The sequence below is a fragment of the Falco rusticolus genome, chromosome 2 (genome assembly GCF_015220075.1).
Source record: "Falco rusticolus isolate bFalRus1 chromosome 2, bFalRus1.pri, whole genome shotgun sequence".
NCBI classification, from domain to species: Eukaryota; Metazoa; Chordata; class Aves; order Falconiformes; family Falconidae; genus Falco; species Falco rusticolus.
This window is the reverse complement of record NC_051188.1, coordinates 30,779,570-30,791,966: the sequence shown is the minus strand read 5'-3', so window position 1 is coordinate 30,791,966 and position 12,397 is coordinate 30,779,570. Positions and strand designations below refer to the sequence as shown.

At 39.4% G+C, this 12,397-nt stretch overlaps 2 protein-coding genes across 20 annotated transcripts in view; one reads left to right on the top strand and one right to left on the bottom strand.

The window, feature by feature from the left end:
* RB1 (RB transcriptional corepressor 1) overlaps positions 1 to 6,061 on the top strand; it is an 82,216-nt gene extending 76,155 nt beyond the window's left edge. For 3 of the 4 annotated variants that reach the window (XM_037375919.1, XM_037375918.1, XM_037375917.1), the window contains 6 exons: positions 458 to 571; positions 663 to 829; positions 1,763 to 1,793; positions 2,145 to 2,287; positions 2,726 to 2,775; positions 4,071 to 6,061. In XM_037375919.1, the coding sequence (XP_037231816.1) occupies positions 458 to 571; positions 663 to 829; positions 1,763 to 1,793; positions 2,145 to 2,287; positions 2,726 to 2,775; positions 4,071 to 4,144 (579 nt within the window). In that variant the 3' untranslated portion in view covers positions 4,145 to 6,061. The remainder of the gene's footprint in view (positions 1 to 457; positions 572 to 662; positions 830 to 1,762; positions 1,794 to 2,144; positions 2,288 to 2,725; positions 2,776 to 4,070) is intronic. The other variant, XM_037375920.1, reaches the window with a different exon arrangement.
* The window catches only part of RCBTB2 (RCC1 and BTB domain containing protein 2), a 38,745-nt gene continuing 32,300 nt past the window's right edge, over positions 5,953 to 12,397 (bottom strand). For 15 of the 16 annotated variants that reach the window (XM_037375923.1, XM_037375924.1, XM_037375931.1 and 12 more), the window contains one exon: positions 5,953 to 10,748. In XM_037375923.1, coding sequence (XP_037231820.1) covers positions 10,608 to 10,748 — 141 coding nt within the window. In that variant the 3' untranslated portion in view covers positions 5,953 to 10,607. The other variant, XM_037375937.1, reaches the window with a different exon arrangement.

Sequence of the window (12,397 nt, the reverse complement as noted above, 5' to 3'; positions counted from 1 at the left end):
ACAGAATTTCTTATAGTGTGTTTGTGCACCTTGGCTGAACTCCAGACTTTTGTCTCCAAATGTGTAAAGAATTATTTTAGCCACAGCAGTTCAGTAATGATTTTTTTTAGCCTTCCAAGGCATGCAGAGTAGGGAAGCCTTTTTTTGACAGTTGTGTGTGTGGAAGTAAATGGAGCTTGAATCTGGAAAATGTTGATAAAGTACTGATGAACTGTTTGCACTAAGGGGCTGTGCCAGTTAATTAAGTATATTTTTCTGCTGCTGTTCATACACACTAGGAAAAAACCCAACAATTTAGAACAGTTCTAAATAGTAGTTAAAATGGCTCGCATACAATACACGTGCCATTTTAGCTGTTATCTAACACAGACTTCATGAATGGCTTTATGAGTTTGTCAAATGTAATTTTTTTTTATCTTTTTTTTAAATCTGTGTATGATTTTCTCACCCTATGTAGACTTTCAAACGTGTTCTTATCAGGGAAGAAAAGTATGACTCCATTATAGTCTTCTACAACTTAGTGTTTATGCAGAAGCTGAAAACAAACATATTGCAGTATGCCTCCAACAGGGTAAGCTGTTAGCTGTGTTCCGTATTCATTATTTAATAGACTAGGAATATAGAGACAGTAAAACCTTGTGATTATTTTATTACTTTTATAGCCTCCCACTCTGTCACCTATCCCACACATTCCTCGGAGCCCTTACCAGTTTTCCAACTCGCCTCGGCGTGTCCCTGCTGGCAATAACATCTACATCTCGCCCTTGAAGAGCCCATACAAATTCTCTGATGGGTTTCAGTCGCCCACAAAGATGACTCCAAGGTCTAGGTAGGTTGTTGACAGGCATTTCTTTGAGTAAATTAAAGGTATTTAGGGGATTTTAGTGGAAGCAAAAAGAAATCCACACAGTCTAGTTTGCCAGTGGTCTGTGGTGGTTAAATCTTTTCTGGTTAAAAGTTTGTGTCCTGTATTTGGAATCTTTATTCATATTTGAGCACTTCTCTGTTTCAGTTTAGTCAGTGTGCTCAAGGAGTTTTTCTTTTTTTTTTTTCTTTTTTTTTTTTCCTTTTCTTTTTTTTTGAATAGTCACATCCAAGAGGGGTTTTCTGACCTAGGTGCTTAAATGTTGTTGGCTTTGACTCTGGATCACACTCCTGAAAAACATAGATGAGCTTTGTACACTTGTTTAAAGAGAACATACTTTTTTGGAACAAAATGGTCCAGAGCATTTAGTTGACTGCGCAGAACATTTCAAACTGCTGGTTGCTAGTTCTTAGCAGGCGAGGATGACAGCAAATGTGCCAGTTTCCAGCGGACTTTTCAAACTAGGATCAAGTGAGTCCCATTGCACCTGGCCCACTGTGTACAAAAGTTAAAATATTATTTTATTTTTTATATTGAAGTCCCACACGGTTTTGATGAGCAAACACTTAAAGGTAAAGATGAGAGGATGATTATCTGGGTACCCAGCACTGAAGTGTCTTCCTGCTGATAAGAGACGGACTGCGAGTGCCTCTGATTCTATCAAGCCACAGTTTCTTTTCTGTCTATATGGTACGGCTGATTTGGTGATTCAGCATTCACTGGCCTGAATAGAAACGTAAATGCTCCCAACACAACAAAGCGTAGTGTGGGTTTGCACTGTTAATGCAGAGAGGGAGGAAGACTGTGTTAACTTTGATAAGCTGTGCAAATCAGTGGATGCTTCTGTCATTGTTAAATGTAGCTTAATCTTAAACATTTCTCTTCTTCATTTGGCAGAATTTTGGTGTCAATTGGTGAATCATTTGGGGTGAGTTTTAACATTTTTAATGTCTGGTCTTGAATGCATGTAACTTTCGGAGGAATGGGAGAGCTTGCTGACACCTGTAGAACTGGCCAGTGAGTGCCTCTAAATTAATGTATTGTTTTATGGAATCTGCACGCACAAAGATTACAGGGGTGTTCTGTTAACTCCTTTCAAAAAAATATGTAGACTTCACTTTTAATATGTTTTGCATTTTATTTTAGTTGTTTTGACAGAAAATAGAGTTCTTAAGCCACAGAGTTTTAGGACTCCTAATTTTTTTAGTGGATAATCTGGAAAGTTTGAGCAGTTTCAGGATCTATAGGAAATTCTTTCCTTATTTTCTTGTCATTTCAGACTTCTGAAAAGTTTCAAAAAATAAACCAGATGGTATGCAACAGTGACTGCCAGCTAAAACGCAGCGCAGAAGTAAGTGCTGCTCCTAAGCCACTGAAGAGGCTGCGCTTTGATATAGAAGGACAAGACGAAGCAGATGGAAGGTGAGAAATTGTTCTTGGCTTTTCACTGATCTTACATATATTTGGTTCTCGGGGCCTTCAACTTTTTCCTGACATCCTAACTTCTGTTCATTTGTGAACTTCAGTAAATACGTTACGTGAGGGATGGTAGCATAATGCTTCTCAATTAGATGCTTTGGTCTCAGAAGCAAGGATGATTTTCAGTGCTTATATATCCAGCATCCCAGTGTTACAGCTGAGCGCTTAACCATCTTGTTGTCTTTAGTCAGTCTTTTAAAAATCAAAAACCAAATCTAAGACATGAGAAATCAGCAACTCTTGAATTTTGTGTGGATGAAAAAAGAGTTTGCATCTTTGTAAGAGGCGATAGCACTGAATTGAACTAACCTTGATTTAAAGTTAGGTTATGAGAATAAAAAGGTTTTAACTTCTGCTTAATCATATGCTTTCTGTCTGCAGCAAACACCTACCCCAGGAATCCAAGTTCCAACAAAAGCTTGCAGAAATGAGTGAGTACTATTTTTTTCATTATCTGCACAGCAGTGAGTGCCTTGCATAAAGCAGTTTGTGCTCACTCAGATAAAAACATCCCTCACCACTGATGTCATTTTGGTAATTTGCTTAGTTCTTTGTACTTGTTCCATTTAATCTTGAGAAAGCAGATTATAAAATGGAAATCCTCAGAAGCCTTTTTGAGGATGTTAAATGGCACAGCAGCACAGACAATGCTGTATTACATGTGAATAAGAAAATGAGCATGACACATTCTTCCTAAACGCTGGAATTCTTGAAATGGAATTCAGTGCATGCCAAGGCTTTCCATTTGTTGTCATGACAGACCCTTAGCTGAGAGCTCACAGGTAGAAATCAGTGGAAATTGCAGCAGCATTTAGTGGGCCGTAACACCTTTTCAGGCGATTATGGCATAGTAAAGGAAAATTATATACACAGGAAAATTGTACGTAATTGTGTGTGTTGCTTTGCTGTCTTTTATACTAAAATGCCTGAGACTGCTTTTTCTTCTACTGTGGATCAGCATTTCTTTCAGATTTTATAGGATCACTTTTCTGTTTCTCAAACGAAACTCAATTGTGGCTCATGAAAGGCAAACCAGCCCCATTCCCACTTCTGAGTTGCATTTTCCACTCCTGAGAAGGAACACGCTTGGTCTGACCAGGCATTCTCACTCGCTGGTGGAATCTGAGCTCTGTAGCTGAGCAGAGTTGCTCATTAAAAATTCTTACTTAGCAATTGTTTGCTCATCAAGATAGGTATAAGTACGGATCCAGGCACGCGTTGTTTGTTTTAGGGTAGGGGAGATGTTTCAGTGTTTACTCGTGGCAGAGGTCAGGAGGAGGGGGTGTTCTGTCACATGTCCTGTTGTGTTAGTGTGGGGAAAGGGCATTTCCTGGGCAGGTGGGCTCTGGGATGCAGGGACTGCTCAGCCCGCGGCATCTGCCTGGGCTGAGCCCACGAGATCCCTACGTGATGCAGTCCATCTGCCCACCTTGAGGGTGAAAACAGACCAAGTGAGGGTACGGAAGCAGTGACAACTTGAGTGAACAGGTGGAATGAATTTCTTAAGATGTGTGAGACTGAACAAGAATTGCTGAAGCAACTCAGAATTATGTGTTTATTTTAAAATGAGGATTTTTTTTTATTTAAATGGTGTACTTCTATTCCTCGCGCCATTACAAATTTTTACAATAATCACATTCAAAGTAATTCTGAAGAAAGTATTTCTTTTTTGTTTGTTTTGTGGTTTTTTTTGTTTATTTGGTTTTTTTTTTGTTTTTTTTTTTAGCATCTACTCGAACAAGAATGCAAAAACAGAAACTGAATGATGGAAATGATACCTCAGCCAGTGAAGAAAAGTGAGATTCTTCTCAGGACCAGGGGCTGCACTGCAGGCCCTCTAAGATTTTGTTTTACAGCCGCTATTAATGGAATTGCTTTTTTAGTTGCTTTTTATGCTGAACTGCTAGTTGAAAGCATTTGGACTTTTAAAATTTTTAAATGGTTTTCATGATACTTTGCCTTATGATGTAGCATATATACAATGTAAGCCACTGAATTTAATTTATATTTTTTTTGAGGATTTAAAAAACAGACTTGGAAGGTGTCTTAGTTTCCTATTGCAACATTACTGATTTAGGCCAATTCAGTCTACGTGGATTGAATTTGTCTGTCTAAAGACAAGATGTTAGCTAGAATGATTTGAAATGCACTAATTTTGTTTCTTAGATTTCATTTCTAGATTTTCATTACTTGCAAACTTTGAAAACGAGGGGCCAGATACTGCAAAGATTTCTGTCTCTGTATATAATTAGCGCATCAAATTCCCACTACCTTAAACTGCATAGGAGTCGTAGGCCTCGTGGAGTCAGGGCCTCACATGACAAGTACAGCCTGAATTCAAAGTGAACTCATAATGTAGTCATACTACTGAAACCAATACTTAGCGTCCTGTAGTTTTCCTTCCCCAGCTCTCACCCCAGTGGCCTTTTAGAGGGCCACTGTCCATCAGCTTGAATTTCATGGAATATGAATCCCACAGAGAATCTTTCCAGAAGCCGAAGCTTCTTCTCATGTGCAGAGTACCTTATGTGCACTTTCTTATCTTTGAAGATCTCAATTATTTTAAAAGACAAAAGAAAGAACCCCAACCCTAAATCCCACCTCGTACGCGCAAGATTTCAAAATTCTATTTATGCAGAATGGTCTTGATTTCTTCCAATTTTCACCTAACTGCTGTAGCCGATCCAAACACCTTGAGGAACAGGCACCAAACCTCTTTCCTGTAGCTGAAAGCTGGGTGGCTCCAGTTGGGTTCCAGGTAAGAGTAGCCTGGTCTGTAAAAGCACAGGGCCTTTCCCATTGGCCTTACTGCAGCGTCTGCACAAAAGCTGAACTTGATGAGCTCACACTAGGAAAAATCAGTCTGCCTTATTTTACTGAAAAGGCAGAGTTTAAATAGGCAACTTGTGAACTCTTGGCGACTAGCAAAAAAAACCAAACCCCAAACCCTTTTCATCTTACGTATTTCTAAGTTACTGATTCCAGATACTGGAATTTTTCTTGCAAAGGCAAGTGTTTACAAAATAGCCTGTTAAGGAAAGCACATGTTTTACTTCCAGTGGATTAAAACATAAATAAACAAATTTAGTCTTGCTTTAAAATTACACATTTTTATGAATTTTAGCTTATGCAGCTACTTAAAACAGTTATAGTAGAAGAGCATGCCATTTATTCATTACACAAACATTTTAAAACGAAGTCTTCTCTGGGTAGCTTATTTAGAAATTGTTTAGCTGATCCTAGAATACTCACAGTAGTACATTTTAAAGACCATGTCTTGTGTTGAATGGGAGCTAATCCTAGAGCTACTAAAATATCGACAAGCAGCACACTTGATTTGTCAGTGAATTTTAAAATAAAAATATTTTTTTAGTCTCTGTATGGCTTCAACTTTCCTCCTGCAACATGTACAGAAGTGTTAAGAGTACCTTGTTTTATTTTTTCACTTTTTGCAGAGTTTTACAGACAGAATATATGTTAACATTAAGGTACACTGACCATAAGCTCTGTTACAGCAGTTGAAGTTCTTCCATGATCCTTTAGCTACAGGGGTGACATTACGGAGTCTAGTACCTAAACAAGATTTATTATTTTACTGTGACAATGTATTTTTTTTTTTTTGTTCAAACAGATGGAAGGCTTTACAACAAACGTATGATAATGTTTTATACAACTAATCAGTTTCCTTTCAAGGTAAATAAAATAGCTTTAAAAAGATTTATAGTTGGTAGTAGTTTTCTTTTATTAGAGAGAAGGTGACGTCATATGGTAATGAGGTCCTTCTGTCATACTTCCACCAGGATTCAGCAGCTTGGTACAAGCAGAGGTCACTCCATCTCCAGTAATTCCCTCTTGGTGCAGAGGTCCAGGTTGGGCTTGCAGTTACCTTCAGGAGTGTCCATAGGACATTCTGGAAATGTTGTTCTCACCAGGGCTTTTGTTTCAGGGTCACCACTGGTAATGCTTCTGGCTGATGCAGGCCCCTATCATGGTCTGGGTCGCTGGCACAGCCCTCGTGGAGGCGCATCAGGCAGTCCCGCAGAGAAGCTGGTGCCTGCATTTAGAAGTGTTCCCATCATTTCGCCACCCTGCTTTTCATAATAAGGTATTACGCAAGTGCTGGTCCAGAGAGGCTGTAGTAAATAGCGAGTTCCTCACAGGTACCTGAACAGATGCAGGGAATGTGTAAACTGCGTCTTTTGAAGTGCACGAGTGGCTGGAGGAAGATAACCTGTGTCAAATGTGAAACAGCTGAAGATGATGATGGCTGTGTTTGCTTCAGAAACAATTATTGGTGTTTTGAGGATGGTTTTAGTAATTAAGTCACAAGGGCATTAATTTCTTTGAAAGGTGGAAATACACTTATGCAAATTCTCCAGCTTTTTTTTTTTTTTGTCTCAGTTTTCATTCTGCATACAAATGCTTTATCTGGTGGCAGTTACTTCCTCAAGAACACAAATAGTCTTCAGACTATCTCTCTGAAATATGTTTTATCTCTCTTTTCCCCCCACGCTACTAAGCAGTCAATTCTGTTTACAAGCATCACTTACTGAAAAGGAAGGAAAAAACTTCCACTCGTACTTTTTATATATTACAGCATTTTTATTAATGGTCTGTTAAAACCAGGCAAGTTTATAAAGAAACAGGAAATGAAAACATAGTTTTATGTTCAGGTTGTAAACGTTCTACATCATTAGGCAATAGCCAATGAGTCCTGTCTCTATGGAGTAAGTAAATGCTTTGTCTTATGAGGAAAACCCCACAGAAATTGTTCAGATCATATACACCCAGCAGTTTACATAGTTATCAGGCATTGTAACAGAACTCTAGGGGTAGGTACTAGATGACAATACAATGCTGGCTCTTAGCTTCAGTAACTTAAGAGAAGCTTTAAATGACCCTATTCCTGTAATTTCTTTTTCTTTCAAATGCCATTTGATTCAGAAAGTTACCCACCTGGTTCCCTTTCTGCAAAGTGGAACGTCCCTCTGTTTAAACCCCAGATGAGTTTACACTTGACATTATTTTCACTTTTTAATGAATACCTTTTTGTCTGTGATGTCCTAGAACAGAGTTACACATACTTAAATACTTTTAAGTGTTTAACCTGCAAGATCCACAAACTTAAGTTTGTTGCAGACCATCTCACAATGGTAAAATGCATGCCTAATTTCTTCTAAAATGTCCTGCGATCAGGTTTCAAGCACATATTTATATACAGGTATCCACATTTAACCACCTAAGCCAGTATGTTTTTTTTTAAACATTGACCTTTAAGTGCCAAGGAAAGTGCATGCAATGAAAGTTTAAAAAATTAAATAAATAAGTGCCTCTATGAACGTAATACTATCACATCCAGGTCAGATGATACATATAGCATGAATAAAAGCCAGCACTGACACAGGGGATCTTTAGAACCACCCTCATTCAGTCCAGAGAAGCTTTTTCCTCAACATTACAGGCTTTGTCAATTACTCTGAAATTGCACAGTAGGTTGGAAATTATGAACAGGAAAGAAATGAATTGGGGGGGGGGGGAAAAAAGGGCACCATTGGTTATATGAAGTCAAAAATGCCTTGCTAAGAAAGCATGCCATTTTGACTACAGTAGTTGTTGAATTACTGTGTTAGGAACTTGAGGCAGCTTAGAAGAGCTGTATCACTCCCCAGCACTATCACTCTGTGGAGCAGTGTCTCCAGGGAGCCAGGCTCTTCATTGAGCAGAGAACATTTTTGATCAGATAGCGAGTTTAAAACGATTATTTCACATTGACAGTTTTGGATTGGTTCTTTAAGTAAAGCAACAGAAAGAGTTGGAGAGACCTTTTATAGTACATTGCTTGGGAGGGCCGGCGTGACCGCAAGGCTGTTACGCATGGCACGGGTGCCCAGCTGGCTCCATTTCCTAGCAAGGCTGGCTGCGTGCCAGCGCAGCGCCGTGCACGTGGGGCAGGATCCAGTACGAGCCGCTACCCAGAGGCTGGGCTTTGGCAGTACACCCTCTAAGTGCGCTGCTGGGGCTAAGAAAATGCTGGCAGGTGAACCTGGTAGCTTTTGTGCCCAGAGCCGAAAGAAGCAGAGTTCACTCCAGTCATCCCTGGCTTAACCAAAGCATCTGGAATTACCCAGCCTTGGCTTACATAGAAGTACGGGTGTCTGTGCTTTCAGTGTGATTACTGCTGGGCTGTATCATACAGGGTTTGCAGGCAAGTCATGCCCTACCCTGATACTGCGTTACTGTCTACATTAACGTCTCTGTGTGCCAGCGTCGTGCTTTTCAACACAAACGTATCAAAACCGATCTCAGGCCCCAGCGAAGCTGTGGTTTTGATGAAACTGCATTATGTACTGGAAAGTTTTTGACCAGTTCTGTTTGAATACAAAATACTGACACAGCTGCTGAAGTATGGACTTGTGCTGCTGGAGGAAGTGGTACTAATCACCGAGGGGGTGGCAGGACACACTTGTTAGAAGTAGATGATCCAGTTTATTTCTAGTGAGAGTCTGCGGCACATCTCAAAGAGAAGTAATTTTTTAACCACAGCATTTCCAAAATAATTTGCTTATGGCCCTCTTCCTAAGCAAATTCTGCTCCCTGCATGCCTCACCCTTCCACTCACACTGCAGGGACTGATGTGAAGAGAGGCACTACCTACTAATTCTCACCTTGTTCTCTGAGAATGTGCTTCTCTTCCTTCTCCTTAAGGAACAGGATTGTTTGAGAAATGATCCTCCAGTATAAAAAAGGACAGTTATTTCTACTTTAGAAATGAGGCCGCAGTCATTTACGGGAATTCGAAAAGACATTTTGAGGATTAAAAGAAAAAGTATCGAAGAATTCTGTAGCGTGGCAAGGATCTGAAGGAAGGTCGCATGACTAACTATATTAGTGTACTGAGCCTGGTCATCCAGCTTCTTGCCACCTCCATTGTAAAATACTACAAAGGGCACTTAAAGCCACTTCACCCAGTCAAAATTTTTAAAAAAGTAGTAATTTCTCAGGGTTAATTCAACGCCTATTAGAAAATTCAAGTAAGTGCTTCATGAGCTCAGCATATTCTGCAATGGGGCAAACCTCCCTCCGTGCCACGCTAGGTGTGGCTTCACCATAACAGAGTCGGTCAGAAATTAGTCTACTCTACCTCAGCCATCTGGTGCCCTCAATGATCAGTGATGAGAGCGACGTGTCTGGACGGCAACTCCTCTCACCTCAAACAGGCCTGCCTCATGGCACTGACCGAAGAACTTGAAACAATGCATTTGGACAAGGTGTCCTTATTGCCTTGTGAAAAAGACTGAGTGTCACTCTTGGATTTAATTGTAAGACCCATTTTACCACTTCAGAACTATCTTTTTCTCCATTTATCTTAAGATGATCTATCCGAGGATCGATAGTAAGACAGGAATTAACAAACTTCAAGTGGAACTTCCCTTCCCTTGAGATTTTCTTTGGGCTTCATTTTGTCGGTAACAAGCGACCAGATGGTTCTCTCAGTACCAAAACACATAGCACAATAATTCAAGTCCAGAAAAAATACTGTGAATGCTTCCTGGCCCACTGGGGTGCCAGGGAACATGCTTCATGTAATGGAAAGTAAGAATCTTTTCATTCTGTCTAGAACAATGGACATAAGCACCAGGAATGCAAAAACGTAATATCCAGTTGAAACACTTAATGGCTGATGTATTTACTCTCCAAATAAACACCAAGACATGTTCTCTTACTAATCAGAAAGCCTCTCATCCTAAAGAATTTATATTACTTTATCATATGTTCAGAAAACCAAGTTTGTATCTTCATTGGATGATAAACCAGGCAAAAAGAAGCCCACTGGCATATTAACTTAGTTTGGTGATAGAAGTATACTAAGGAAGTTTCAGCAGCACACAGGTCACTCTCCCATAAAATCCAAATGCAGATTGTTTAAAAAAAAAAAAAAAAAAAGAAAAAACCCAAAAGCTTCAAAACAGACAGAGAAGATAATGATAGCTTAGATTACTTGACCAAGTGCAAAAGTCTTGTTACTGCATTAGACTCCTGCTGTTAAATTCTGACTGTTGGCAATGAACTCCCACCGTACACCTATGCTGTAGCCATCCTTACAGAACCTATATGTTAGTGGACTTTTACGCATTTCCTAAGCTGATGGACACAGTCTGTCTTTCCAAACCTTTGCACATTCTGACCATGGATAAGCTCTCCAAAGGACAAGTATTTCTAGGACGGAAGAGGACATGCTCTGCAGCTTGGTGGTAGTCAGACTTCAGTTTCTGAATGCTCCCACTCTGCTTGCTTTGCTAATGAAGTTTTTCAGGAGGTCATGGTCCATTTCTGCAAAGCCTTGAGTTTGTGTGACAACAGTTAAATGGTTTATACAAAATCTGAAGCAGAATTCTTCCAAGTCCTAGGAACAAATGGAGTTAACTTGTAATATGAATGACTGGTAGGAAACTTACTATTTTTACTTTTCTGTTTCACATCTGTCATTTAATTAGCAGAGAGTATACCAGATTGTTCACATTACCAATCCCCTTCAGATCACAAATAATGACGAAATTTGTTAGTACAAACTATTCAATAAACCACCTCGGGGGGGGGGGGGGGGGGGGAGAGTAGCAGCCATCTAAATCAACTATATGACTCCATCACATTTACTGAGCTCGTTAGAAAAGTTATTAGTATAAGTGAACCCATCAACTTTCCCAACATACAACCACTAGCGCATCAGTAACTCTTTCCTTTTCCTTCCTGCACTGAATTCAGTAGTGGTCTTGTAAAAAACAGCAGATATCCTAGTATTGCTGAAAATAAAAGCAAAACATGATGTAATATTGCGTGATGCTTGCTGAACACAAACTGGATGTGGGGATACGTGTGTCTTCTGTGGCAAACCTAGGAATTGTGTCCCCCTGTCTAGGAACTGGGAATCCAAAATAGCAAAAATGATTCTGTCTTGTCCCAGTCTTGCTATAACAGGATGTTCACATGTTCAGCATAGGATAGGTACAAGCCGTTAAGCCGTACAACCATGACTTCACACAGCCAATTCTGCCCACTCGCATTCCTCACAACAGCGGCAATCCTTCCCTCCATGCACTGGGTCAATCCCCTGTAGCCGGTTCTTATGCAACAGCTTGCTGTTAAAGGAAAATTAATTACTTTCTGCAGCAAGCAGAGCTGGAGCCAGCAGCAAGACAAATCTCAATTGGCAGTATGATGCATGATATATAAACTCTTCAAGGGTTACAGTAGAAAGAGGTCTCTCATTCCACACCAGTTTCATTCTATGTTAACTACGTAAACATTGCAGCCAGGGATTAATAATAGAAAGCAATTTAGCAGAATAGCTTTACATTTCCCTTTGAAACCTTTTCCTTAGATTGAATGTTTCAAGTCTATTGCCCCTGTCAAGATGCAGCTAAAGCTTTAAGAGAGGCCAAGCAGCATAAAATATCCTTTAAAAAGAAATAAGATAGCAACAATGCATAGAAGTACATTGTATCTCTCATCAAAATACTGGAAAAGCAAGAAAAGGAATGAGAATAGAAGAAGAAATAAAAATTGTAGACTATCAAAGACAGTGACAGCTTAAGTTTCAGCAGACCTCTGAAATGCTACTGCCAGAACCTGGGTTGTTTTACAGTCAATGTGTAAATTTTTACACTAAAAATGAATAGCAGCTGCCTTTTCTGGTACTGATCTATGAAGAGAACCATAGATACCATAAAATCCTGGTCACTAATTTTGCAGTTTCAAGAAATACTGGCTTTTAATTCTGTTACATGGAAGATGATCAATCTAAAATTTTAAAGCATATTTGTGATACACACTACAGCAAATGACTTGTAGCAGCAACTCTTTGTATTTTCTGAGGATAGGACAAAATATTTTCAAGAATTTTTAGTCCTAACATGCATATAGCAGCTAAGTCAGTCTTCAGTTTATTTGATATGTTAATGGCAGATGACACAGCACTATAATCTTTCATTTCCAGTTTTCACATTTAATGACAAAAAAAACAACCCAATTCTGTCTTTTCAAACTTCCAGAATA